The sequence below is a fragment of the Ascaphus truei genome, chromosome 4 (assembly GCF_040206685.1).
Source record: "Ascaphus truei isolate aAscTru1 chromosome 4, aAscTru1.hap1, whole genome shotgun sequence".
In the NCBI taxonomy this organism is placed as follows: Eukaryota; Metazoa; Chordata; class Amphibia; order Anura; family Ascaphidae; genus Ascaphus; species Ascaphus truei.
The window spans coordinates 4,956,076-4,981,019 of NC_134486.1; the positions used below are offsets into that span (position 1 = coordinate 4,956,076).

General features: G+C 48.1%; 2 protein-coding genes and 1 long non-coding RNA gene across 3 annotated transcripts in view; 2 read left to right on the forward strand and 1 right to left on the reverse strand.

The window, feature by feature from the left end:
- LOC142492527 (uncharacterized) overlaps window positions 1-9,718 on the forward strand; it is a 12,487-nt gene extending 2,769 nt beyond the window's left edge. The window contains exons 2-4 of the long non-coding RNA XR_012800835.1: window positions 5,823-6,073; window positions 6,385-6,854; window positions 9,401-9,718. This is a non-coding gene — a long non-coding RNA (uncharacterized LOC142492527). The remainder of the gene's footprint in view (window positions 1-5,822; window positions 6,074-6,384; window positions 6,855-9,400) is intronic.
- LOC142492526 (tyrosine-protein kinase-like) overlaps window positions 1-23,022 on the reverse strand; it is a 54,191-nt gene extending 31,169 nt beyond the window's left edge. Inside the window, exon 1 of the mRNA XM_075595226.1 lies at window positions 21,681-23,022. Coding sequence (XP_075451341.1) covers window positions 21,681-22,996 — 1,316 coding nt within the window. The 5' untranslated portion in view covers window positions 22,997-23,022. The remainder of the gene's footprint in view (window positions 1-21,680) is intronic.
- The window catches only part of ZNF512 (zinc finger protein 512), a 478,050-nt gene that overhangs the window by 152,982 nt on the left and 300,124 nt on the right, over window positions 1-24,944 (forward strand). The window lies entirely within an intron of this gene.

The following is a 24,944-nucleotide window of genomic DNA, read 5'->3' on the forward strand; positions in this document are numbered from 1 at the left end:
TGGTAACTTTCTCAGCAGCCAAACAGAGCCAAGCTGGTATGAAAAGCCGGGTCAGCGGGAAATATGTTATTGCCAAGGGACATGTGCAATGTGCCCCCACTGACCCTGGCTATCTCATGCCACCCGCTGGCTCAGGCTTCACAAGGTCTGGCAGAGCAAATGGCACCGCGGACGACTGCCATTGTTCTCCGGACCTGGGTACTTGAGCCCTTCCCTGCCACCCAATTGCTCTTCACACCTCCTGCATCTTCTGGCTACTTTGAACTCCGATGTCCAGCAGACTTACTGGCGTCTCTGGGTTCGCCGAGGCAGCCTGCCTGGAAATCGGTTCCGAACGTCCCCAGCACCTTACAGTACATTACAGTATATTAATAAAGTACAGTTTAATACACTCTTAAGTCTCTGGGTATGGGGAATAGAAAAGATGCACTTTTATTCCTATCAACCTTATTCCCCGTACAATATCTTTTGGGACTTAGTCTGGACTCTGAGAGTCCCCCCACAACCCTATCTACGGTTGGGGCACCCACAAACCCAATGCAGGTTCTGGGTACCTGGGCACTAACTGAGGTACCCCCCTTAACTTAGGGATCTCCTCAGCTACAGGAAAACATGTTTTATCCCTGTGCCTCATTCTCCTTTCTGAGCAGGATACCCTAGCGATGAGTCGCGCAAGCGTTTTCAGGGGAGATATTGCCGGGACAATGTGCCTACATGTATCCGAGAACCAGGCATGATTCCGGGTATATTTATAGGGGAACCGACAACTCCAGACCCCAACCTCCTAGGCACATTCTGTCAACGGTTCCTCCGCAAACCCCCCCTTGAAACTCACTCCCCAGCAATCCCTGCTCGCTGGCACGCCCGGAAAAGGAAAACACAAAAAATACTTTTATTACATACAGTATAACAGCATGGTACATTGTTACTGAGCCCAAGAGCTAACTCTCTTGCACCCTTATACATGGTTCATGGGTAACCAAAACTGACTTAACCTTTGAGAGCCTGGTTACTCCCTACCATCACACGGGGAACTCTGGGAGAGTTTTACCCTGACCGGGACTTATCCCGGAATCTCCTGGAACCCAAATCGGAGTAAAATTCCACACGCCACCGCTACGTTCTCTTCTGAGAACCTTGTCCCTCCTGACGGTGAGTTAGTCCCAATCTCCTGGAACTCAAATCGGCATAAAATCCCAGACGCGACCGGAATGTTCCTTTCTGAGAACTTGGGCGCAAAAGTCGGGACTTAGACTCTGGTGGACAGGCTTTTCAGGCTTGAAATCGAAGCCGGTTGCTCTGCTGTTCGCACAGAAGCAACTTTGAAAAACCCGCCCGCACTCTTACTTCCGGAGACTACGAATTTGATTGGCTCACAGATTCTTATAGTATTCCGAGTTTCATTCACAAAACTCAGCAGCCAATCAACGCGTTAGAAATTTCCCAAGCAGCCAATCAGGGCCAAGTCAGCAAGAAAAACTGGGTCAGCGGGAAATCTGAAATAGCCGAGACACATGCACAAGCCTGCCACCTCTCTCCCTGCCACCTCTCTCCCTGCCACCTCTCTCCCTGCCACCTCTCTCCCTGCCACCTCTCTCCCTGCCACCTTTCTCCCTGCCACCTCTCTTCCCTGCCACCTCTCTCCCTGCCACCTCTCTCCCTGCCACCTCTCTTCCCTGCCACCTCTCTCCCTGCCACCTCTCTCCCTGCCACCTCTCTCCCTGCCACCTCTCCCTGCCACCTCTCTCCCTGCCACCTCTCTCCCTGCCACCTCTCTTCCCTGCCACCTCTCTCCCTGCCACCTCTCTCCCTGCCACCTCTCTCCCTGCCACCTCTCTCCCTGCCACCTCTCTCCCTGCCACCTCTCTCCCTGGCTATCCCAATGCCACCCGCTGGGCAGCCTCCTCCAGGTCTGGCAGAACAAGTGGTATCCCGGGGGACTGCCATTGATCTCTGGACCTGGTACTGCGCCTTTCCCCGCTGACCAAATGCAACTCACACCTCTGGGCATCCTCTGGGTGCTTTGAACGCCGATGTCCAGCAGACTTACCGGTGCCTATGGGTTTGTACGGGCTGCCTGTTTGGACATCGGTTCCGAATGTAAAGAACATATTACATTAAGAAAGTATATTTGACTATACTTCTGAGTCTTGGGAGTCAGGGAACAGAAAGGGAAAATGTTATAGTTTTATTTATATCTGCTTTATTCCCCGCACACTTTCCCTTGGACTCTGTCTGGACTCTGAGTCCCCCCTAAACCTTACATACGGTTGGGATACCCACAAACCTTATACTGGTTGTGAGTCACCTGGGCACTAGCTGGGGGCCCCCTCTTAACCTAGAGATTCCCTCAGCTACAGGGATACCTGTTTTATCCCTGTGCCTCATTCACCTTTCTGGGCTGTGCTGAAGCAGGGTACCCTAGTGGTGAGTCGCTTGTGTTTTTGGGGGGAAATATCGCCGGGACAATGTGCCACATGTATCCGAGAATCAGGCATGATTCCCGGTAAATTTATAGGGGAACCGACAACTCTGGATCCCGACCTCCTTGGCACATTCTGTCAATGGTTCCTGTCCCTGAAACTCACTCCCCAGCAATCCCTGCTCGCTGGCACGCCCGGAAATGGAAAAACACAAAAAATACTTTTATTACAGACAGTATAACAGAATGGTACATTGTTACAGAGCCCAAGAGCTAACTCTCTTGGACCCTTATACACGGATCAGGAGTAACCAAAACGGACTTGACCTTTATTTGAGATCCTGGTTACCCCCTCCTGTCACAATAAGCCCCAAGCGTTCGGAGGAAAGGATCCAGTGTCAGAGAAAGCGTTTGTTTCCTGATTGAGGGGATTTCAGAGCGGAGTATGTTTCTTGGAAGAAAAGAATCTCCTCACCATTCAGGTTTCAGGGACGGCAGTATCTGCCGTGGAATGAAGAAGCTTCCACAGTTAAATAAGAACAAACTCCCCTCTCTGGATTCCATCGTCGTACAGAATTTACCTCGAGGGTTAAACAGTCCGTTCACGGTTCACCTGAGAACATTAACCCCCGAACGTCCCAGGTGGACTAGACCAAGCGGGGAAAGTAGATTTTTATTTTTACCGGTACTAGCCAAGGCATTTAAAACATTGGCGTTTCCACGCTCCCCCTCCCACCCCCGCCTTGTTGGAGGCCTTGGGAGCCTCCCCCCACTCACCCCCTCTATTCTCCCCATCTCCACGTATTTAATTCCCCAACCCCTTACTTTCCCCCCTCCCTCTGCCCCCTCACTCTTTCTCTCCCCCACCTTCCCCTCTCTCACTCCCCTACCCCTCACTCTTACATGCACCATCAGCTATCACTAAATGACCTCCCTCAAACTCATTTCCTGCCCCACCACACACACACACACACACACACACACACACACACACACACACACACACACACACACACACACACACACACACACACACACACACACACACACACACACACACACACACACACACACACACACACACACACACACACAATCCCCTAATGCAGGGGCCCTCTCACACACACACACACACACACACACAATCCCCTAATGCAGGGGCCCTCAACTTCAGTCCTCAAGCCCCCCCCCCCCCTCCCAAACTGGTCAGGATTTTAGGATATCTTAACTTCAGCACGGGTGGCTCAATCTTCAATAGAGCCACCTGAGCTGAAGCAGGGATATCCCTTCTGGTGGCCCTTGATGACGGGGGTTGGCTGCCCCTGGTCCAATGTCTCTTTAATACCCCAATGCTGAGGTTTTTTTATTAAATATATATTTTGTGTGTAAACTATTATATATGTTAATAAACACACACAATCCCAGTCATCCCACAATATATATATATAGTCTATAGGGAACCATGTTAAAAATGGTTTTTGAGGCAAAAAGTGACACTGTGTGCTCATTTGCATGTCATTTCCCAGAATCCCTTGCTGCAGTGGAAGTGCTGTATGCTGGGTGATAATGGGGAAAGGTGGGGTTGCAGACCTGCCTAAGACATGCAGATGAGCATACAGTTGTATTTGCATATTTGCTTTCCTGTGGAGGTTTTTTGTCACTTTTTTTACTCACCATAACTTAACTCAATATTATTTTATATATATATATATATATATATATATATATATATATATATATATATATATATATATATATATATATATATATATATATATATATACACACACACAGTCATGTGACAAAGAAAGTACACCCTCTTTGAATTCTATGCTTTTACATATCAGGACATAATAACAATCATCTGTTCCTTAGCAGGTCTAAAAATTATTTAAATACAACCTCAGATGAACAACAACACATGACATATTACACCGTGTCCTGATTTGTTTACATTATATATATGTCACAAGAAGTGCTACGGAGCATGGCCAAATGTACACAACAAAAAACAGAAAAGTCCAATGCTTTGATTCCTGGGATTAACAACAGGGTTTAAGATCGCCCCTCCCCACTTTCTAAGTAAGCAGTTCTTAATTATGTTCCTGTGTTTGGACAGACCCAATGTGGTTATTCCCCCTACAAATAGAGGTAAATGAGAATTTGAATCAGGTAGTGTTAGGACCTGCTCACTGGTCATGCCTTGATGTGGCTAGCAGGCTTATAACGCTTTGGCCAAAAGGTTTAACGAATTGACCCTTTTTCAAGAGAATATAAAAGTATTTCACTGTATATTTTTGTCGCTTTGGATGTATCATTGGGCTTTTCTGTCTTTTGTTGTAAATGGTTATATAATCAGATACAGTGCTGACCACCGCTGTTTCCCTGTTGTTGTTCTGTTTGTTTTAATAATGGCAGCAAAAGGAATTAAAGGAGGAACTGTGGAATATTTGCCAGATAAGATTATGTTAACAGAAACTCATTTTTACACAGATAGTAAATAAGTGAAAAATTCACTTGCACCTCAAGTAAAATCGTCCCATAGGAACACGAGAACTCCCAACAATGGGTCATACTAAATGGCCGAACAAGCCCTGTATCCCATCTTCCACGGGAGTCAGTGGGATTCCAGTATTTGTTACTGTGCAAGGCCAGGTACTGGGCTTCATGGACCATGAGGTCCGACCCAGTGATGGGAACGCGTGTGTCCTTATGTGAACATTTAGATTGTAAGGATAAGTTAGCGAGGAACAAGAGTATATGAAGGAACCAGTCCTCAATCCAGTGCATCAAAAACGTGTAATCCACAAAATATATTATATACACACACACACACAAACAAAAACATATAAAATCACTGCGCCAAAATAGTTGATGGATCAATGTGTGTTCTGACTAAATAAACGGGAGTAAAGTAGCTGGTAATAAAACCAGATACCAACCGTCCTCTGATGAAGTCGCCATTTCATTTGCGATGAAACGCATAAGGGAAGCGTCATTGGCAGTACCAGGACCCTGTCTATTGAGGCAGCTGTATTGGAAGAGAGCTGTTGTGCTGCGGAACTAAGAAAGAGTGTACCGTTAACCCGGGGTGCCATTGAGTGGACGGACGACACGAGGAGCCCGGCTGTAAGAACGGAAGTGACTGCTTCGTATGCAGCTACTACCCTACAGCTCCGCACCGACAGATGGTCTGCGGGATACTGATACGTTTTACTGAAGCGCATGTCCTATCCCTATCTTGTGAGTGAACTGATTTTAGCTTGTGTGGAATTACACCTGTACTATTTACACTATTTATATACTTAGTCACGGGAAATGTACAGGAATGATGAGGCAATGACTGGTATTAATCCAAGAGCTGCAACTGAAATGCCCATACTGTATGCGTGTTTTATAGATAAACAGGTTGGTATCTGACCAGCAACAGGGAGAGAAGTGGAGGTGCAGGTGTGGGAGAACTCATCGACTGCGTGTGCTATCCGAAAGCGACCCCGCTAAAATCAACCCCGAGGGTCCCACCGCATACGTCAATATCTCACTGGCATAAGGCAAGACAATAAGGTAACACTCACGAAACAAAAGTCCTGGTGGATGGTTCCCGGAGTGTGCAGAGACAAATGAAATCCAAAGGACGGGGTGAGCAGCAAGGTGAGAAACAGCTGGACGTGAATGTGGAGATCTAAGAATAATTTATTGTGCTCTTAGGCAACACATATACAAGAGAGAGGTCCCCAGGCGTGTTTCCCCCCTGTGCAGGGGCTTTATCAGAGAGTGACAACAAAACTGCCCAACGCGTTTCGTGCGCATGCGCACTTCTTCAGGGGAACGAAACGCGTTGGGCAGTTTTGTTGTTACTCTCAGACTGAGGCAGAGGACTTGCAGAACGTTGCCGCAGTAGTCATTTGGAGAAGGGATTTTGGCGATTTCACCCGCCCCTAGTGACGTATTTCTGGCGGCAGGCTGATTGACAGTTCCTGGAGAGCTCCAGAGTCGCCTGGAGTGACGCACTTCCGGTTGCGGAGCGGAGGAGACCCCTGGATGTCACGTGCTCGGACGGAGCTGTAGCCGGTCGCCATTCACCAAAAACCCCTGCTTATGATCTGTGGCAGTTCTGTAAGTAGGACTCTGGTTTTAACACAACGGATCCCACATCTGCTGCAGTTTTTTATTGTGTGTAATAAACGAATTGTTTAGTATTAGTCAGCCTTGCTTGTTTCATGTAGTGTTTGTCTTGTCTTGTTTGTCCTGCATGTTACTTAATTGCATTTTTGCACTATGATGTGTTTTCTTTGTTCTTTTTCTTTCTGCATTATATGTATGGAGTTAACATCCTGAAGAAAAGCTGGGAAGTCATGCCAACAGTTATCTACCACTAGAGACTTTAATACCATTGGACTATAATACTCACCTTTGGACTGTATCGGCGCCGGTTTGTATTGTTTATTTTCTATTTTGTTCTACTAACTGTGTCTTGGAGTTAGTATCACCTGGCAGCCTAGTTTAATTATTGTATACTACTATATAGTTTATTTTGTGCAGGGTCACATATTATCACATACACTGTATTGTTATTTTTAACATCTTTTAGCGCTATTTACACCAATTTTTTCTTGTTCTTGATCTCCTGAAAGGAAATACAATGTGTGTAGGAGTCTGCTATGAAGGGAAACAAAACTACATGACAATCTATAAGAACAACTGTGACGGGAGAGGGTAACCAGGCTATATAATAAAGGTTTAAGCCCACCTGGTTACCCCTGAAACCGTGGGGTCCCTGGCAGCTACCTAGCACCATATGCCAGGGACCAGGGACCAGGGACCATACATGTACAAATAAAGTGACCCCTCCTTATCATGTTTACATGTTCCCTTTGCCCCTGAAACTTCTTGTGTGCAAGTTTTATGTGGGGTATTTGGGTCGACATGCAATTATTTTGTTTGCAGCAGTTCAGGGGCCAAAGATGCCGGTAGTCCCCTAATTCTCCCCGACGTGCAGGCACTATTTGCGGGTGGAATTACACCGGGGATGCCCAGTGTCCCCCAGACTCCTGGTTTTCAAGCCCAGATATATCTCAGTCCTACTTCTCTTACCGCTATGAGACTCCCCAAAGTCCCCCATGTATTAAAATATGTTTTATACATTTCTTATGTGTCTCTATTCAGTCAGCCCGGGCATCTGCTTAAGGTGCCAGCAAGTCTGCATAGAGTCCGTAGTTCAAAGAGGAGACGGGATGTTGAGAGGTGTCGGGGTGTTAAGTGGTAGAGGCAGTGCGGAGTATGGGGTCCGGAGAACAGAGGCCCCTTGTGGGGAGGACACTCGGGTCTGCCGGTCTTAGTGGAGCCTGCCCAGTAGGTGGCAATGGGTTGACTGGAGGAAGCGGCAGAATGTAAGTGCGTTTCCCATTAGTCAATTCATATGTTCCGCCCACAGGGCATCCCGAGCCGGCTTGGCACACCCCCTCTGTCAGCCAAAGGACAAGCCCCTATTCCTATTGGCTGGTAGGGGGGATTCCCCTGCTCTAATTGGTTGCTCCTCCCCTTCTTCCATGCTGAAGATAGCTTAGTGGAGGGTATGTAAGGAGAAGCCACAGTCAGAGAACCAGACGATTTTTTGGCTTGAGACAAAGCTAGGGCGGCTTTCCAAAGTTGCTCTGTTCGAAATAACTTCGTTTTGAAGCGAGGAGAGTCTGCCTCGCAGAGACTGAGTCAGACGCGAAGGCTAAGTTCTCAGAATAGAGCGTAGCGGTCGCGGCTAAGGGTTATTAGCTGAAAAGAGGACCAGGAGAGCCGGGTGGATTTCCGGTCAGGGTACGCCTAGCGAAGCAGGCAACCTGCACCTATTTTAGCCCAGTTTTTCACCCCCAGCACACCAGTAAGTGTGTATATTTCCTGTATCTTTGTATGTCACTGTGCGAACGCGGGTTTACCGCATAAACCTCATTTTATTCCATCACCTTGTTTTGCCGAGTGAATGATCCCAGAAAAATATAAATGTGTTAAAAGTCGTGCTCTCCCGTGACAACAACCTCACAACCTGACTAAACCACATACAAAATAATACACAACGTGTGCTAATAAACTACTTAAATAAGGAGGAGTAGCAAATAAAAATATGTAACAACAAAAGCCTCGATATGTATTGATCAATTATAGAGACCAAGGGGAAAACAAAAATCTGTAATGATCAAAAATATTCTAACGAGGAAATGACTGAAATGAAAACGACTCCGGTGAACCCCAATGGCAAATGATACCGTATGTAACGTTTGCCTTTGGGGTTCTCCGGAGGCATTCTCATTTCTGTAATTTCCTCGTTAGAATATTTATTTTAATTCACCAATACATTTCCAGGTTTTTTGTTGTTACACATTTTTATTTGTTACTCCCCCTTTTTTAAATAGTTAATTACCACACATTGTGTATGTGGTTCAGTCCAGTGGTGAGGTTGTTCTTATAGATCGTCATGTAGTTCTGTTTCCAGTGATAGCGGACTCTTGCATTTCCTTTCAGGAGATACTTTGTATCACGCGGCTGAGACGGACACTTTGTGCCGACCCGCTTCCGGCGCTCGTTCCCGTCGCTCGTTCCCGCCGCGCGTCCGCTATTTAAGGACACACATTGCAATATGTTGTAATTTAATGGGGTTCAGCTCCTGCTTTGATCCTATGTAAAAAATATATCGGATTGCCGGTTTAAGCTCATAGGATTCTGGGGGATTTTCTGCGATAAAACTTCTGCTCTGGATGTTTTGGGATATTGGACGTCACATTTTTATTAATTATTTATTTACTACAGAAATAAAGGGGCAGAGCGATGTACTTACTCCAATAGGCAAGAGTGCATAGCAGTAATAGTACAAACGCCCACACACAACGGGAAGTAATGAAGCCAAAATCCAGTAATACGAAGAGGCAGATGATATCATGTATATAAAAGTACTACAGATCTACAAGGTATTCTCCCATCTCATTGCAGGCGTCAACGATGCGTCAACGATGCGAAACACGGCGTGATACGGAGGCACGATGTACTAAGCAGTGACAAATTGGCACATGGAAATCTCACTTTAAATCGCGCAATCACATTTTTCGTGTTTTACGGCGCACAGAAATGGACTGCGCTTGGCGTACAGACATTATTTGTATTAGGGAGAAGGAGCGGCTCAGTGAGTACAGACACTGACTGGCACTGAGTGTGAAGCAGGGGAACCTGGGAGAAGGAGCGGCTCAGTGAGTAAAGACACTGACTGGCACTGAGTGTGAAGCAGGGGAACCTGGGAGAAGGAGCGGCTCAGTGAGTAAAGACACTGACTGGCACTGAGTGTGAAGCAGGGGAACCTGGGAGAAGGAGCGGCTCAGTGAGTACAGACACTGACTGGCACTGAGTGTGAAGCAGGGGAACCTGGGAGAAGCAGCGGCTCAGTGAGTAAAGACACTGACTGGCACTGAGTGAGAAGCAGGGGAACCTGGGAGAAGGAACGGCTCAGTGAGTAAAGACACTGACTGGCACTGAGTGTGAAGCAGGGGGACCTGGGAGAAGGAGCGGCTCAGTGAGTAAAGACACTGACTGGCACTGAGTGTGAAGCAGGGGAACCTGGTTCAATTCCTGGTGTCAGCTCTTTGTGACCTTGGGCAAGTCACTTTATCTCCCTGTGTCTCAGACACCAAAAACATAGATTGTAAGCTCCACAGGACAGGGAGTGTCAGCAACATGACTATGTAAAGTGCTATGTAAAACTAGCAGCGCTATACAAGAACAAATAATATATTCGCATGCACTAAAAAAACAAATGTAAAAAATAGTGCAACTTGGTGTAAACTCTAAAAAGTCTCTTCGTAGCGTTAGCGCAGAATTACATTGCTACGTATCCACCCACACATGTATTAGACGCAGCGCAGACGGGTCATTAGATTTAGGTTGACAACATTTATTAATGGCTGCTATAAATAATCTTACACCAATAACTGATATTTACTAGTCTGCATAGGAGAAGTACAGTAAGTAAGCAGACCCACCATATTATATCCATATAACGTTATATTTGTCCTTATTAATGTAGTGATAGGTTGAAGCTGGTTAGTCGTTATTTCTAGTTGCAAGAGAGCTGACACTCTTACTATTGCTTTAAGATGCTAATACTATTGGCCACTCTGCAATGTGAGAGCATCAAAGGTAAAGAGGTATCCAAAGAGTTATTCAACGATCTTTCTTAAGACTGAGCATTTCGCAGATAAAAGGAAACACATTCAGAGATGGAAAGAGGTAATCCTAAAACAAGTGTCACGGGAGACCGGGCAATTTACACCTTTTTAACCGGGATCATTCACTGAGCAAAACAGGGTAATGAAATAAATGTAAGTTTATTTGCACAAATTCGCTTACACACAATGGAACACAAAATACAGACAAAAAGACACTTACTTTGGGACTGGGGTCGAAAACGAAACTTTCCTAGGTGCAGGGAACAAATAAGAGTGAATGGTAAAGAATGGTAAAGGGGTCCCTAGTTTAAGAGAGGATGCCCAGTTAATGCATAGGTCACCCAGAATCCGGTATAGGGGTTCTTGGGGGTACTCCAGTCATACATAAGGTTGCAAGGAGGTTTAAAGTCTAAGTATAGTGTGTGGGGAATATGGCTAGTAGGAGTAAAATTGCAAGATTTTTTTTCTATTCCCCATAACCATAGGACTTAGAGAAGTATAAAGTATATATTTTATTACACAGTATGTTTAAAGTGTGTATATGCTTGTGCATGGTATATGAGCTGGGGACTTCCAGGTCCAGGGTTCCGAGAGACCATGTGGCTGCCAAGCTTGGTGCCATCAAGTCTGCTCAGGTCCCGGACATGAAAGCCTCAGAGGTTGCCAAGTGTGAAAGCCATTTGGGTACCGGCGTTAGGCTCAAGTTCTCACGTCCTGGGGTTAATTGAAGTCATCGGACAACCATTTTCCCCAGCCCAGACTTTGAGGAGCCTAACTCAGCGGGTGGCTTCTGCCTGACAGGTGGCAGACGTGGCAGTTTGGGCATGTTCTTGTCAGATGCCGAAGTCCCGCTTGCCCAGCTTTGGTAGACTGGCAGCGCTCTGATTGGCTGGTAGGAATTCTCCCACGCTCTGATTGGCTGCTGTATTTCAGGTATGAACTCTGAAATACTACAAGGATGCCTCAGCCAATCCGGAGAGCAGATTCTAAGCGCCAGAACAGCAGCGGCAAATTTAAAACGACCAAAAGATGCTCTCGGAGAAATAGCAGCAAGCCGGCTTCAGAAATGTCAAGACAGAATATTTTCTAAGTCCCACTTTTCGGGGCCAAGTTCTGAGAATAGAACATAGGGGCCGCGGCTAGGATTACAAGCAGATAACAGTTCCAGGACATTTGGGACGAACTCCCGGTCAAGGGATTTCAGCACCTCCGGAAGAAAGAGAGCGGGGGTGTCAGGAACTTCATGCCGATCTGAGTTCCAGGACATTTGGGACCAAGTCCCGGTCAACTAAAAAAAACTTTGTTTCTTTGTCTATTGGAACCAGGAAAAGTTAGTTCATTGCCCCAACGCCCCAGTAAGTGTGTTTTTCTCATGTATTTTGTGTTTCATTGTGCTTAGCCTATTTTAAGTGAATAAATGACACTTTACTTTACCTCTTTGTTTTGCTCAGTGTTATGATCCCGGTATGAAAGGTGTAAATGCCGGGTCTCCTGTGACAGGGTGTATTTATTTAAATGTATTGGTAAAAACTTTTGGGACACAGGATTGGAACCTCAGGCTAGTGGGGACTCGAGGGCCCCCAGACAGCCGCTGGGACCACCTGAGGACCCCCAGACACCCGTGGAGACCACCTGAGGACACCCAGAAACTCGTGGAGACCACCTGAGGACACCCAGACACCAATAGGGACCACCTGAGGGCCCACAGACACCCACAGGTACCACCTGAGGACCCATGGGGGCCTCTGGTATCAATCATGTGAGGGTAGAGGAGGTGGGTATTAGTGTTGTTGTGTGTTTTGAATGTTTATTGTGGGTGGCAGCTGTTTTAATATAAATGTTTTAATATAAATGTTATTACTAGTGTAGATGAGCAGGGGGTGGCCGGAGCAGAACCACATTGATTTGAGGTCCGGGGACCCCTGGCTTCCCGAGATACAGGCCCCGTTATGGGGTGCGGGTATCTCCTATGCATTTAAATGTTCCGCGTCACGTGACCGTGGGAATAAAATGCATAGGAGATACCGGCACCCGATAACGGGACCTGTATCTCGGGAAGCAGGGCATCCCCGGCCCTCCAAGCAACGCGGTTCTGTTCCGGAGACCCCCTGCTCATCTACACTAGTAATAAAATGTATATTAAAAAACGTTCATTTCGGGCGAGATTTGTGCAGAGGAGGCGGCTCTCTCTGAGCAGCTCTCTCTGCAACAGAAAGGAATCGCCGGGCGAGGCCTTTTCAGAGGCGCGATCTTCACGCCGCCGGCTGCTCGACCGTTTTGGGAATTTTGCTATGACAGGTAATCGAGGCTTTCTGATACCGTGATAGCGACGCTCACAAAAATGGCGGTTTAAATGTCCCGGTGACTTTTTTTAATGAACACTTAGTGCATGAGGCCCCTTGGTGTCAACATATTGAATGGCTTTCCATGTATATGATGTTAACGTGTGCCTTCTTAACATGCCGTCTGCATACATTGTTCCGCTATATGTCAATCTACAATAAAGGATCATATATATATATATATATATATATATATACAGCTCAACCCCGTTATAACGTGATCTGTTACAACGCGAATCCGCTTATAACGCGATGCAAACGTGGCTCCCAATTTTCGTATTTATGAATACTTTACAACACGATTATTGGTATCTTAAATACTTTATTGTACAATGTATACTGTACAAATACAAAGCGATCCTCTTAAACGCGATGTGATTCTTTGGACCCCAAGCACAGCGGTATAAGGGGGTTTAGAGATAGATAGATAGATAATCACTGTATCGAAAGCTCACACAATTAAAGCATTTCATTAGCCACAGAACGGTGTCAACTATTTGTTTTTGATTACACACACACACACACACACACACACACACACACACACACACACACACACACACACACACACACACACACACACACACACACACACACACACACACACACACACACACACACACACACACACACTGCACTCATGAACTACATTTCATTTGTATTAAATGTATCAAAGAGTATCAATAAATGTCACAATGGCAATGCCGCCCCACATACAACAGAAGACAGAGGTGCCCAATGCTACATCAAATTGACAAAACATATATGGTAATGAGTATAAAGTTTAAATACTTGAATAATAATAGTAATTACTTGGTTTTTTAGTTAAACCCTTTTGGCATAAATATGTGGTGGATGTAGGAGTTTGAGCTATCTGGGAATATATGTTAATCAATTTCTGACTGGCCCCACATACAAACACACACAATAAAATCACTGCTACTGAGCCGGCAATCCACTGAATACCCGCGCTAATATTGGGTATTAGCTGCGCTAATATTGGGTATTAGCTGTGCTAATATTAGCTATTAGCTGCGCTAATATTGGGTATTAGCTGCTCTAATATTGGCTATTAAGTGCTCTAATATTGGGTATTAGCTGCTCTAATATTGGCTATTAGCTGTTCTAATATTGGGTATTAGCTGCTCTAATATTGGGTATTAGCTGCTCTAATATTGGGTATTAGCTGCTCTAATATTGGGTATTAGCTGCTCTAATATTTGGTATTAGCTGCGCTAATATTGGGTATTAGCTGCTCTAATATTGGGTATTAGCTGCTCTAATATTGGGTATTAGCTGCGCTAATATTGGGTATTAGCTGCGCTAATATTGGGTATTAGCTGCTCTAATATTGGGTATTAGCTGCTCTAATATTGGGTATTAGCTGCGCTAATATTGGGTATTAGCTGCTCTAATATTGGGTATTAGCTGCTCTAATATTGGGTATTTGCTGCGCTAATATTGGGTATTAGCTGCTCTAATATTGGGTATTAGGTGCGCTAATATTGGGTATTATCTGCGCTAATATTGGGTATTAGCTGTGCTAATATTGGGTATTAGCTGCTCTAATATTGGCTATTAGCTGCTCTAATATTGGGTATTAGCTGCTCTAATATTGGGTATTAGCTGCTCTAATATTGGCTATTAGCTGCGCTAATATTGGCTGTGATGTAACGGCAGTGTAATATGACAGACATAAACTCATAGGGGACCATGTACAATGGATAAGAAGTAAAGAGTGACACACTACTCATTTGCATGTCATTACCCAGAAGCCCTGGCTGCAGTGGAAGCACGATCATGCTAAGAGATAATGGGGAAAGGCAGCGCTGCAGACCGGTCTGAGAGGTGGGATTTATTCCATACTGACTCAGAAATCCGCACGGTGTATTGTTATTGTTATTCTCTCTCTCGCTCTCATCTCGCTCTTATCCAGCGACACAGAATGTACCCGTCTCTATCTGCCACCTTCAGCGACACAGAATGTGCCCGTCTCTATCTGCCACCTTCAGCGACACAGAATGTACCCGTCTCTATCTGCCACCTCCAGCGACACAGAATCTACCCGTCTCTATCTGCCACCTCCAGCGACACAGAATGTACCCGTCTCTATCTGCCACCTCCAGCGACACAGAATGTACCCATCTCTATCTGCCACCTCCAGCGACACAGAATGTACCCGTCTCTATCTGCCACCTCCAGCGACACAGAATGTGCCCATCTCTATCTGCCACCTCCAGCGACACAGAATCTACCCGTCTCTATCTGCCACCTCCAGCGACACAGAATCTACCCGTCTCTATCTGCCACCTCCAGCGACACAGAATGTGCCCATCTCTATCTGCTACCTCCAGCGACACAGAATGTGCCCATCTCTATCTGCTACCTCCAGCGACACAGGATGTGCCCGTCTCTATCTGCCACCTCCAGCGACACAGAATGTGCCCGTCTCTATCTGCCACCTCCAGCGACACAGAATGTACCCATCTCTATCTGCCACCTCCAGCGACACAGAATGTACCCGTCTCTATCTGCCACCTCCAGCGACACAGAATGTACCCGTCTCTATCTGCCACCTCCAGCGACACAGAATGTACCCGTCTCTATCTGCCACCTCCAGCGACACAGAATGTGCCCGTCTCTATCTGCCACCTCCAGCGACACAGAATGTGCCCGTCTCTATCTGCCACCTCCAGCGACACATAATGTACCCGTCTCTATCTGCCACCTCCAGCGACACAGAATGTGCCCGTCTCTATCTGCCACCTCCAGCGACACAGAATGTACCCATCTCTATCTGCCACCTCCAGCGACACAGAATGTACCCGTCTCTATCTGCCACCTCCAGCGACACAGAATGTACCCATCTCTATCTGCCACCTCCAGCGACACAGAATGTGCCCGTCTCTATCTGCCACCTCCAGCGACACAGAATGTGCCCATCTCTATCTGCCACCTCCAGCGACACAGAATGTGCCCGTCTCTATCTGCCACCTCCAGCGACACAGAATGTACCCATCTCTATCTGCCACCTCCAGCGACACAGAATGTGCCCGTCTCTATCTGCCACCTCCAGCGACACAGAATGTACCCGTCTCTATCTGCCACCTCCAGCGACACAGAATGTACCCATCTCTATCTGCCACCTCCAGCGACACAGAATGTACCCGTCTCTATCTGCCACCTCCAGCGACACAGAATGTGCCCGTCTCTATCTGCCACCTCCAGCGTCACAGAATGTGCCCGTCTCTATCTGCCACCTCCAGCGACACAGAATGTACCCATCTCTATCTGCCACCTCCAGCGACACAGAATGTACCCGTCTCTATCTGCCACCTCCAGCGACACAGAATGTACCCGTCTCTATCTGCCACCTCCAGCGACACAGAATGTACCCATCTCTATCTGCCACCTCCAGCGACACAGAATGTGCCCGTCTCTATCTGCCACCTCCAGCGACACAGAATGTACCCATCTCTATCTGCCACCTCCAGCGACACAGAATGTACCCATCTCTATCTGCCACCTCCAGCGACACAGAATGTACCCGTCTCTATCTGCCACCTCCAGCGACACAGAATGTGCCCGTCTCTATCTGCCACCTCCAGCGTCACAGAATGTGCCCGTCTCTATCTGCCACCTCCAGCGACACAGAATGTACCCATCTCTATCTGCCACCTCCAGCGACACAGAATGTACCCGTCTCTATCTGCCACCTCCAGCGACACAGAATGTACCCGTCTCTATCTGCCACCTCCAGCGACACAGAATGTACCCATCTCTATCTGCCACCTCCAGCGACACAGAATGTGCCCATCTCTATCTGCCACCTCCAGCGACACAGAATGTGCCCGTCTCTATCTGCCACCTCCAGCGACACAGAATGTACCCATCTCTATCTGCCACCTCCAGCGACACAGAATGTGCCCATCTCTATCTGCCACCTCCAGCGACACAGAATGTGCCCGTCTCTATCTGCCACCTCCAGCGACACAGAATGTACCCGTCTCTATCTGCCACCTCCAGCGACACAGAATGTGCCCATCTCTATCTGCCACCTCCAGCGACACAGAATGTGCCCATCTCTATCTGCCACCTCCAGCGACACAGAATGTACCCGTCTCTATCTGCCACCTCCAGCGACACAGAATGTGCCCGTCTCTATCTGCCACCTCCAGCGACACAGAATGTACCCATCTCTATCTGCCACCTCCAGCGACACAGAATGTACCCATCTCTATCTGCCACCTCCAGCGACACAGAATGTGCCCGTCTCTATCTGCCACCTCCAGCGACACAGAATGTACCCGTCTCTATCTGCCACCTCCAGCGACACAGAATGTACCCGTCTCTATCTGCCACCTCCAGCGACACAGAATGTGCCCGTCTCTATCTGCCACCTCCAGCGACACAGAATGTGCCCATCTCTATCTGCCACCTCCAGCGACACATAATGTACCCGTCTCTATCTGCCACCTCCAGCGACACAGAATGTACCCGTCTCTATCTGCCACCTCCAGCGACACAGAATGTACCCATCTCTATCTGCCACCTCCAGCGACACAGAATGTGCCCATCTCTATCTGCCACCTCCAGCGACACAGAATGTGCCTGTCTCTATCTGCCACCTCCAGCGACACAGAATCTACCCGTCTCTATCTGCCACCTCCAGCGACACAGAATGTGCCCATCTCTATCTGCCACCTCCAGCGACACAGAATGTACCCATCTCTATCTGCCACCTCCAGCGACACAGAATGTACCCGTCTCTATCTGCCACCTCCAGCGACACAGAATGTGCCCATCTCTATCTGCCACCTCCAGCGACACAGAATGTACCCATCTCTATCTGCCACCTCCAGCGACACAGAATGTACCCATCTCTATCTGCCACCTCCAGCGACACAGAATGTGCCCATCTCTATCTGCCACCTCCAGCGACACAGAATGTACCCGTCTCTATCTGCCACCTCCAGCGACACAGAATGTACCCGTCTCTATCTGCCACCTCCAGCAACACAGAATGTGCCCGTCTCTATCTGCCACCTCCAGCGACACAGAATGTGCCCGTCTCTATCTGCCACCTCCAGCGACACAGAATGTACCCGTCTCTATCTGCCACCTCCAGCGACACAGAATGTGCCCGTCTCTATCTGCCACCTCCAGCAACACAGAATGTACCCGTCTCTATCTGCCACCTCCAGCGACACAGAATGTACCCGTCTCTATCTGCCACCTCCAGCGACACAGAATGTGCCCATCTCTATCTGCCACCTCCAGCGACACAGAATGTACCCGTCTCTATCTGCCACCTCCAGCGACACAGAATGTACCCGTCTCTATCTGCCACCTCCAGCGACACAGAATCTACCCGTCTCTATCTGCCACCTCCAGCGACACAGAATGTGCCCATCTCTATCTGCCACCTCCAGCGACACAGAATCTACCCGTCTCTATCTGCCACCTCCAGCGACACAGAATGTACCCATCTCTATCTGCCACCTCCAGCGACACAGAATGTACCCGTCTCTATCTGCCACTTCCAGCGACACAGAATGTACCCGTCTCTATCTGCCACCTCCAGCGACACAGAATGTACCCATCTCTATCTGCCACCTCCAGCGACACAGAATGTACCCGTCTCTATCTGCCACCTCCAGCGACACAGAATGTACCCGTCTCTATCTGCCACCTCCAGCGACACAGAATGTACCCGTCTCTATCTGCCACCTCCAGCGACACAGAATGTGCCCATCTCTATCTGCCACCTCCAGCGACACAGAATGTACCCGTCTCTATCTGCCACCTCCAGCGACACAGAATGTACCCGTCTCTATCTGCCACCTCCAGCGACACAGAATGTACCCGTCTCTATCTGCCACCTCCAGCGACACAGAATGTACCCGTCTCTATCTGTCACCTCCAGCGACACAGAATGTACCCGTCTCTATCTGCCACCTCCAGCGACACAGAATGTGCCCGTCTCTATCTGCCACCTCCAGCGACACAGAATGTACCCATCTCTATCTGCCACCTCCAGCGACACAGAATGTACCCGTCTCTATCTGCCATCTCCAGCAACACAGAATGTGCCCGTCTCTATCTGCCACCTCCAGCGACACAGAATGTGCCCGTCTCTATCTGCCACCTCCAGCGACACAGAATGTGCCCGTCTCTATCTGCCACCTCCAGCGACACAGAATGTACCCGTCTCTATCTGCCACCTCCAGCGACACAGAATGTGCCCATCTCTATCTGCCACCTCCAGCGACACAGAATGTGCCCATCTCTATCTGCCACCTCCAGCGACACAGAATGTACCCGTCTCTATCTGCCACCTCCAGCGACACAGAATGTACCCGTCTCTATCTGCCACCTCCAGCGACACAGAATGTGCCCATCTCTATCTGCCACCTCCAGCGACACAGAATGTACCCGTCTCTATCTGCCACATCCAGCGACACAGAATGTGCCCGTCTCTATCTGCCACCTCCAGCGACACAGAATGTACCCATCTCTATCTGCCACCTCCAGCGACACAGAATGTGCCCGTCTCTATCTGCCACCTCCAGCGACACAGAATCTACCCATCTCTATCTGCCACCTCCAGCGATACAGAATGTGCCCATCTCTATCTGCCACCTCCAGCGACACAGAATGTACCCGTCTCTATCTGCCACCTCCAGCGACACAGAATGTACCCATCTCTATCTGCCACCTCCAGCGACACAGAATGTGCCCATCTCTATCTGCCACCTCCAGCGACACAGAATGTGCCCGTCTCTATCTGCCACCTCCAGCGACACAGAATGTACCCGTCTCTATCTGCCACCTCCAGCGACACAGAATGTACCCATCTCTATCTGCCACCTCCAGCGACACAGAATGTGCCCGTCTCTATCTGCCACCTCCAGCGACACAGAATGTGCCCGTCTCTATCTGCCACCTCCAGCGACACAGAATGTGCCCGTCTCTATCTGCCACCTCCAGCGACACAGAATGTGCCCGTCTCTATCTGCCACCTCCAGCGACACAGAATGTACCCGTCTCTATCTGCCACCTCCAGCGACACAGAATGTGCCCGTCTCTATCTGCCACCTCCAGCGACACAGAATGTGCCCGTCTCTATCTGCCACCTCCAGCGACACAGAATGTGCCCATCTCTATCTGCCACCTCCAGCGACACAGAATGTGCCCGTCTCTATCTGCCACCTCCAGCGACACAGAATGTACCCGTCTCTATCTGCCACCTCCAGCGACACAGAATGTACCCGTCTCTATCTGCCACCTCCAGCGACACAGAATGTGCCCATCTCTATCTGCCACCTCCAGCGACACAGAATGTGCCCGTCTCTATCTGCCACCTCCAGCGACACAGAATGTACCCATCTCTATCTGCAACCTCCAGCAACACAGAATGTACCCATCTCTATCTGTCACCTCCAGCGACACCGGATGTACCCGTCTCTATCTGCCACCTCCAGCGACACAGAATGTACCCGTCTCTATCTGCCCCCTCCAGCGACACAGAATGTACCCGTCTCTATCTGCCACCTCCAGCGACACAGAATGTACCCGTCTCTATCTGCCACCTCCAGCGACACAGAATGTACCCGTCTCTATCTGCCACCTCCAGCGACACAGAATGTGCCCGTCTCTATCTGCCACCTCCAGCGACACAGAATGTACCCATCTCTATCTGCCACCTCCAGCGACACAGAATGTACCCGTCTCTATCTGCCACCTCCAGCGACACAGAATGTGCCCGTCTCTATCTGTCACCTCCAGCGACACAGAATGTGCCCGTCTCTATCTGCCACCTCCAGCGACACAGAATGTACCCGTCTCTATCTGCCACCTCCAGCGACACAGAATGTACCCGTCTCTATCTGCCACCTCCAGCGACACAGAATGTGCCCATCTCTATCTGCCACCTCCAGCGACACAGAATGTGCCCGTCTCTATCTGCCACCTCCAGCGACACAGAATGTACCCGTCTCTATCTGCCACCTCCAGCGACACAGAATCTACCCGTCTCTATCTGCCACCTCCAGCGACACAGAATCTACCCGTCTCTATCTGCCACCTCCAGCGACACAGAATGTGCCCATCTCTATCTGCCACCTCCAGCGACACAGAATGTACCCGTCTCTATCTGCCACCTCCAGCGACACAGAATGTGCCCGTCTCTATCTGCCACCTCCAGCGACACAGAATGTACCCGTCTCTATCTGCCACCTCCAGCAACACAGAATGTACCCGTCTCTATCTGCCACCTCCAGCGACACAGAATGTACCCGTCTCTATCTGCCACCTCCAGCGACACAGAATGTACCCGTCTCTATCTGCCACCTCCAGCGACACAGAATGTACCTGTCTCTATCTGCCACCTCCAGCGACACAGAATGGCAATTTCCTGATGCCAAGACGAGATTTTTTTCTCACATTGAGATAATATGTATCCGGACTTTCATGCAAGCATCTATTTTTTGCCAAAATCTGTCAGGTTAGGTTTAAAGGATATTCCTGCTTCAGCACAGATGGTTCAGTCAGAATGACTGCATCGCCTGTGGTGAGGCAGGGATATCCCTCATACCTGGCCTGTTGATGGCCCTTGAGGCCTGGATCCCCCCCCTCCCTCCCTTGCATACAGTAACAGTAATATTTGGGCACATTGCAATGGATCAGAGAATAGTTGGTAAGGGAACTTACTCCTCGGCCTCCAGACTCCCGGCCTCTGCTAGGAAAGTCCTCGGGATGTACCCAGTATGGACCTCTCCGGTGTGGGACTTCTTCTGGGCCAGCAGCCAGTCCCCACAGGTGTTGATCACTTCCAGCTCTTCCCCTTTCCGCACCTCCAGGTCCTCCTCCGAGCGCGGCTTGTAGTTATGTAGGGATACCTGGCGGGCCCCCCATGCCTTACTGTTCTTCTTCCTATTCCTCAAGTGTCGGGGTCCCTCCCATCTCTCCCCTGAGGGGTGTCCTGCTTCAGTCTTTGGGTCCCGCTCATTATGTGATGCCCCCTGATTATATTCAGTACTGGTTTGCAGTTCGGACTTCTCTAAATTCTGTCCAACGTCAGATGTCTCTAATAGCTTTAATAATGCGTTACCAGCTGTCTCTGATTCCTGTGCATTACCAGCTGTCTCTAATTCCTGTGCATTACCAGCTGTCTCTAATTCTTGTGCATTACCAGCTGTCTCTAATTCCTGTGCATTACCAGCTGTCTCTAATTCCTGTGCATTACCAGCTGTCTCTAATATCTTTAATAATGCATTGCCAGCTGTCTCTAATTCCTGTGCATTACCAGCTGTCTCTAATTCCTGTGCATTACCAGCTGTCTCTAATATCTTTAATAATGCATTACTAGCTGTCTCTAATTCCTGTGCATTACCAGCTGTCTCTAATATCTTTAATAATGCATTACTAGCTGTCTCTAATTCCTGTGCATTACCAGCTGTCTGAAATTCCTGTGCATTACCAGCTGTCTCTAATTCCTGTGCATTACCAGCTGTCTCTAATTCCTGTGCATTACCAGCTGTCTCTAATATCTTTAATAATGCATTACCAGCTGTCTCTAATTCCTGTGCATTACCAGCTGTCTCTAATTCCTGTGTATTACCAGCTCTCTGTAATACCTGTGTATTACCAGCTGTCTGCAATACCTGTGTATTACCAGCTGTCTGTAATACCTGTGTATTACCAGCTGTCTGAAATACCTGTGTATTACCAGCTGTCTGTAATACCTGTGTATTGTCAGGTTTCCGTGCTGCCTCTGGCTCTTTAAATGTTCCTAGTTGCTTTTCTCTCCTATCGGTCTTCGTTACCTGTGTATTACCAGCTGCCTGTAATACCTGTGTGGGTCTCTCTATAACTGGGGTCGGTGCTGTGTCCTCTGCCTGGTATTTTCTGTCCTGTTCTGCTGGTTTAATTGAGTCAGTCGGGACCCACAGGTCTGTGCCCTGGGTATTGTGGCAGCATGAGCACGGGCAGTGCCCCCAGTACCTCTTACACACCGCCAGCCCCATGCTGTCCCATACACACCGTCTGCTGCTGCAGCTCAGAATAAGGAAGTACTGAGCCTTACCTGCCCAGGTATTTCTGCAGCAGGCGTGTCTCCCTGCAAACGCTTTCATCCCATTAGTGTCACTTGTGGTCACACTTACAGTATTAATACTAGCACCCAGCTTCCTCATACCCCAGCCAGGGAAATATCACAACAATGTCCCTCACTTTGCTCGTTTGTCTTCATTCTCTGGCGTTTAGTTTACGAAGGGTCTTTAAATGAAGAGAAGAAAAAACGGCCCAAAGATGTATGTACGTCTTTATTTATATAGCGCCATTAATGTACACAGCGCTGTACAGCAGTAATACACGTCACAATCATATAAATAACAAATAACTCAACTAACACATCATGGGAAGAAGCTCTTCAGACATAAAAGTTACATTTAGGAAAAGGAGTCCCTGCTCCGAAGAGCTTACAATCTAATTAATGGAAGTTTAATGAGGCAGCACAAATCTTCCATTTATACATATCCCGCTTTGTGTCTTGTATCTGACAAAGGTGGTTAGATAGAGACATTTTTGTCACTGAAATCCTGGAAAAGTATTCGGTGCTGATGAAAAGGCAAAAGAAATGCAGATTTATAAGTACAGATATAGGATAAAGTATCTGTTGTCTAAATTTATCATAGGTTGAACTTGATGGACGTACGTCTTTTTTCAACCTCATCTACTATGTAACTATGTAACTATGTAATTCACCCTCAGAATTAGACGCGCCCCATAATGATATGTGTGTCTTTTACCTTCTCCTCAAACAGCTCATACATGTGAGGAAAAATCGGAGCAAAGCACTTTGATACATTGTATTGTATGTCTTTATTTATATAGCGCCATTAATGTACATAGCGCTTCACAGTAGTAATATTCTGAAGCCAGGGTCACGTGTGATGTGTGAATAGCCCCAGATAGCATTAACTCAGCTCCCTTCCAAATCACTCCAAGTCCTATAATATTTCCTTCACTTTATTGGAAAAGCAGCAGTAAATACAGGCTCTTGCGGATGGTGTGTAGTTGTGATTTGTACTTAGAAACAGGTAGAAAGAGATGGCCTTGCCATAGGAGAGTAACAGAGATGGGTGCTGTACTCACTGTCTCCAGGGTGGAAAAGGAAGTGAGGAGCAATGAGGGTAAAAGGAATAGTCTTGGGACAGACTATCTGTGAACAAACAGGAGGGGGGGGGGGGGGCAGACTAGCCCATTCTGGTGAGGATCTCAGAGGCTGCTGTAGCAACTCACTGATTACATGCCCAGAGGCAAGAAATGCAACATTGTAACATATCACACAGGCACAGTGTGAGTGTGCAAACTCCATGCAGCTGAAAACAAGAACCGACAGGCAGAAGCTGCAAAGGAAAGAGGGGGGTGAAACAGGGATGTGATACTTGTTCCATGACTCTCCCCGTCTGGTATCTGAAGATACCACTATAATGAAGTATGTGGAACATATGTGCAATGCAAACATAATATAACAATGCAAAAGTCCATGTTCACATAGCGATGTGATATCGGCTAGCATCACTGTCTTCAAAGTCCCTTGGCCAAGGTTCTTGGGCAAAGGATGCAAGGTGGATGCACAGCTCCAGGTTAGCTGGGTGCACCACGGTGTCTCTCTTGGTGAAAGTCTCTGGTACTGTTTCTTTTTGAACTTATGAAAGAACAGTCCTATTGTCTCTATAGCTTTCTCTACAGAGTGCATTACCTCGTGGATATGCCAGTCGTGGTAGTATGTCACCCTACCACCTGGCATTTGGCGGAAGGAGATGGCCTTTGGCTCCTTGCGGAAGCGAATCAACGCCCCTGGAAAACTAGTTGTCAAGTCTGATTCAGTGAGTAATGCCCCGATTGGAGAGGCTTCCTGGTGCTGAGCATTGGAGCTGAACACTACACGGATTTGGTCGGATTCCTGAG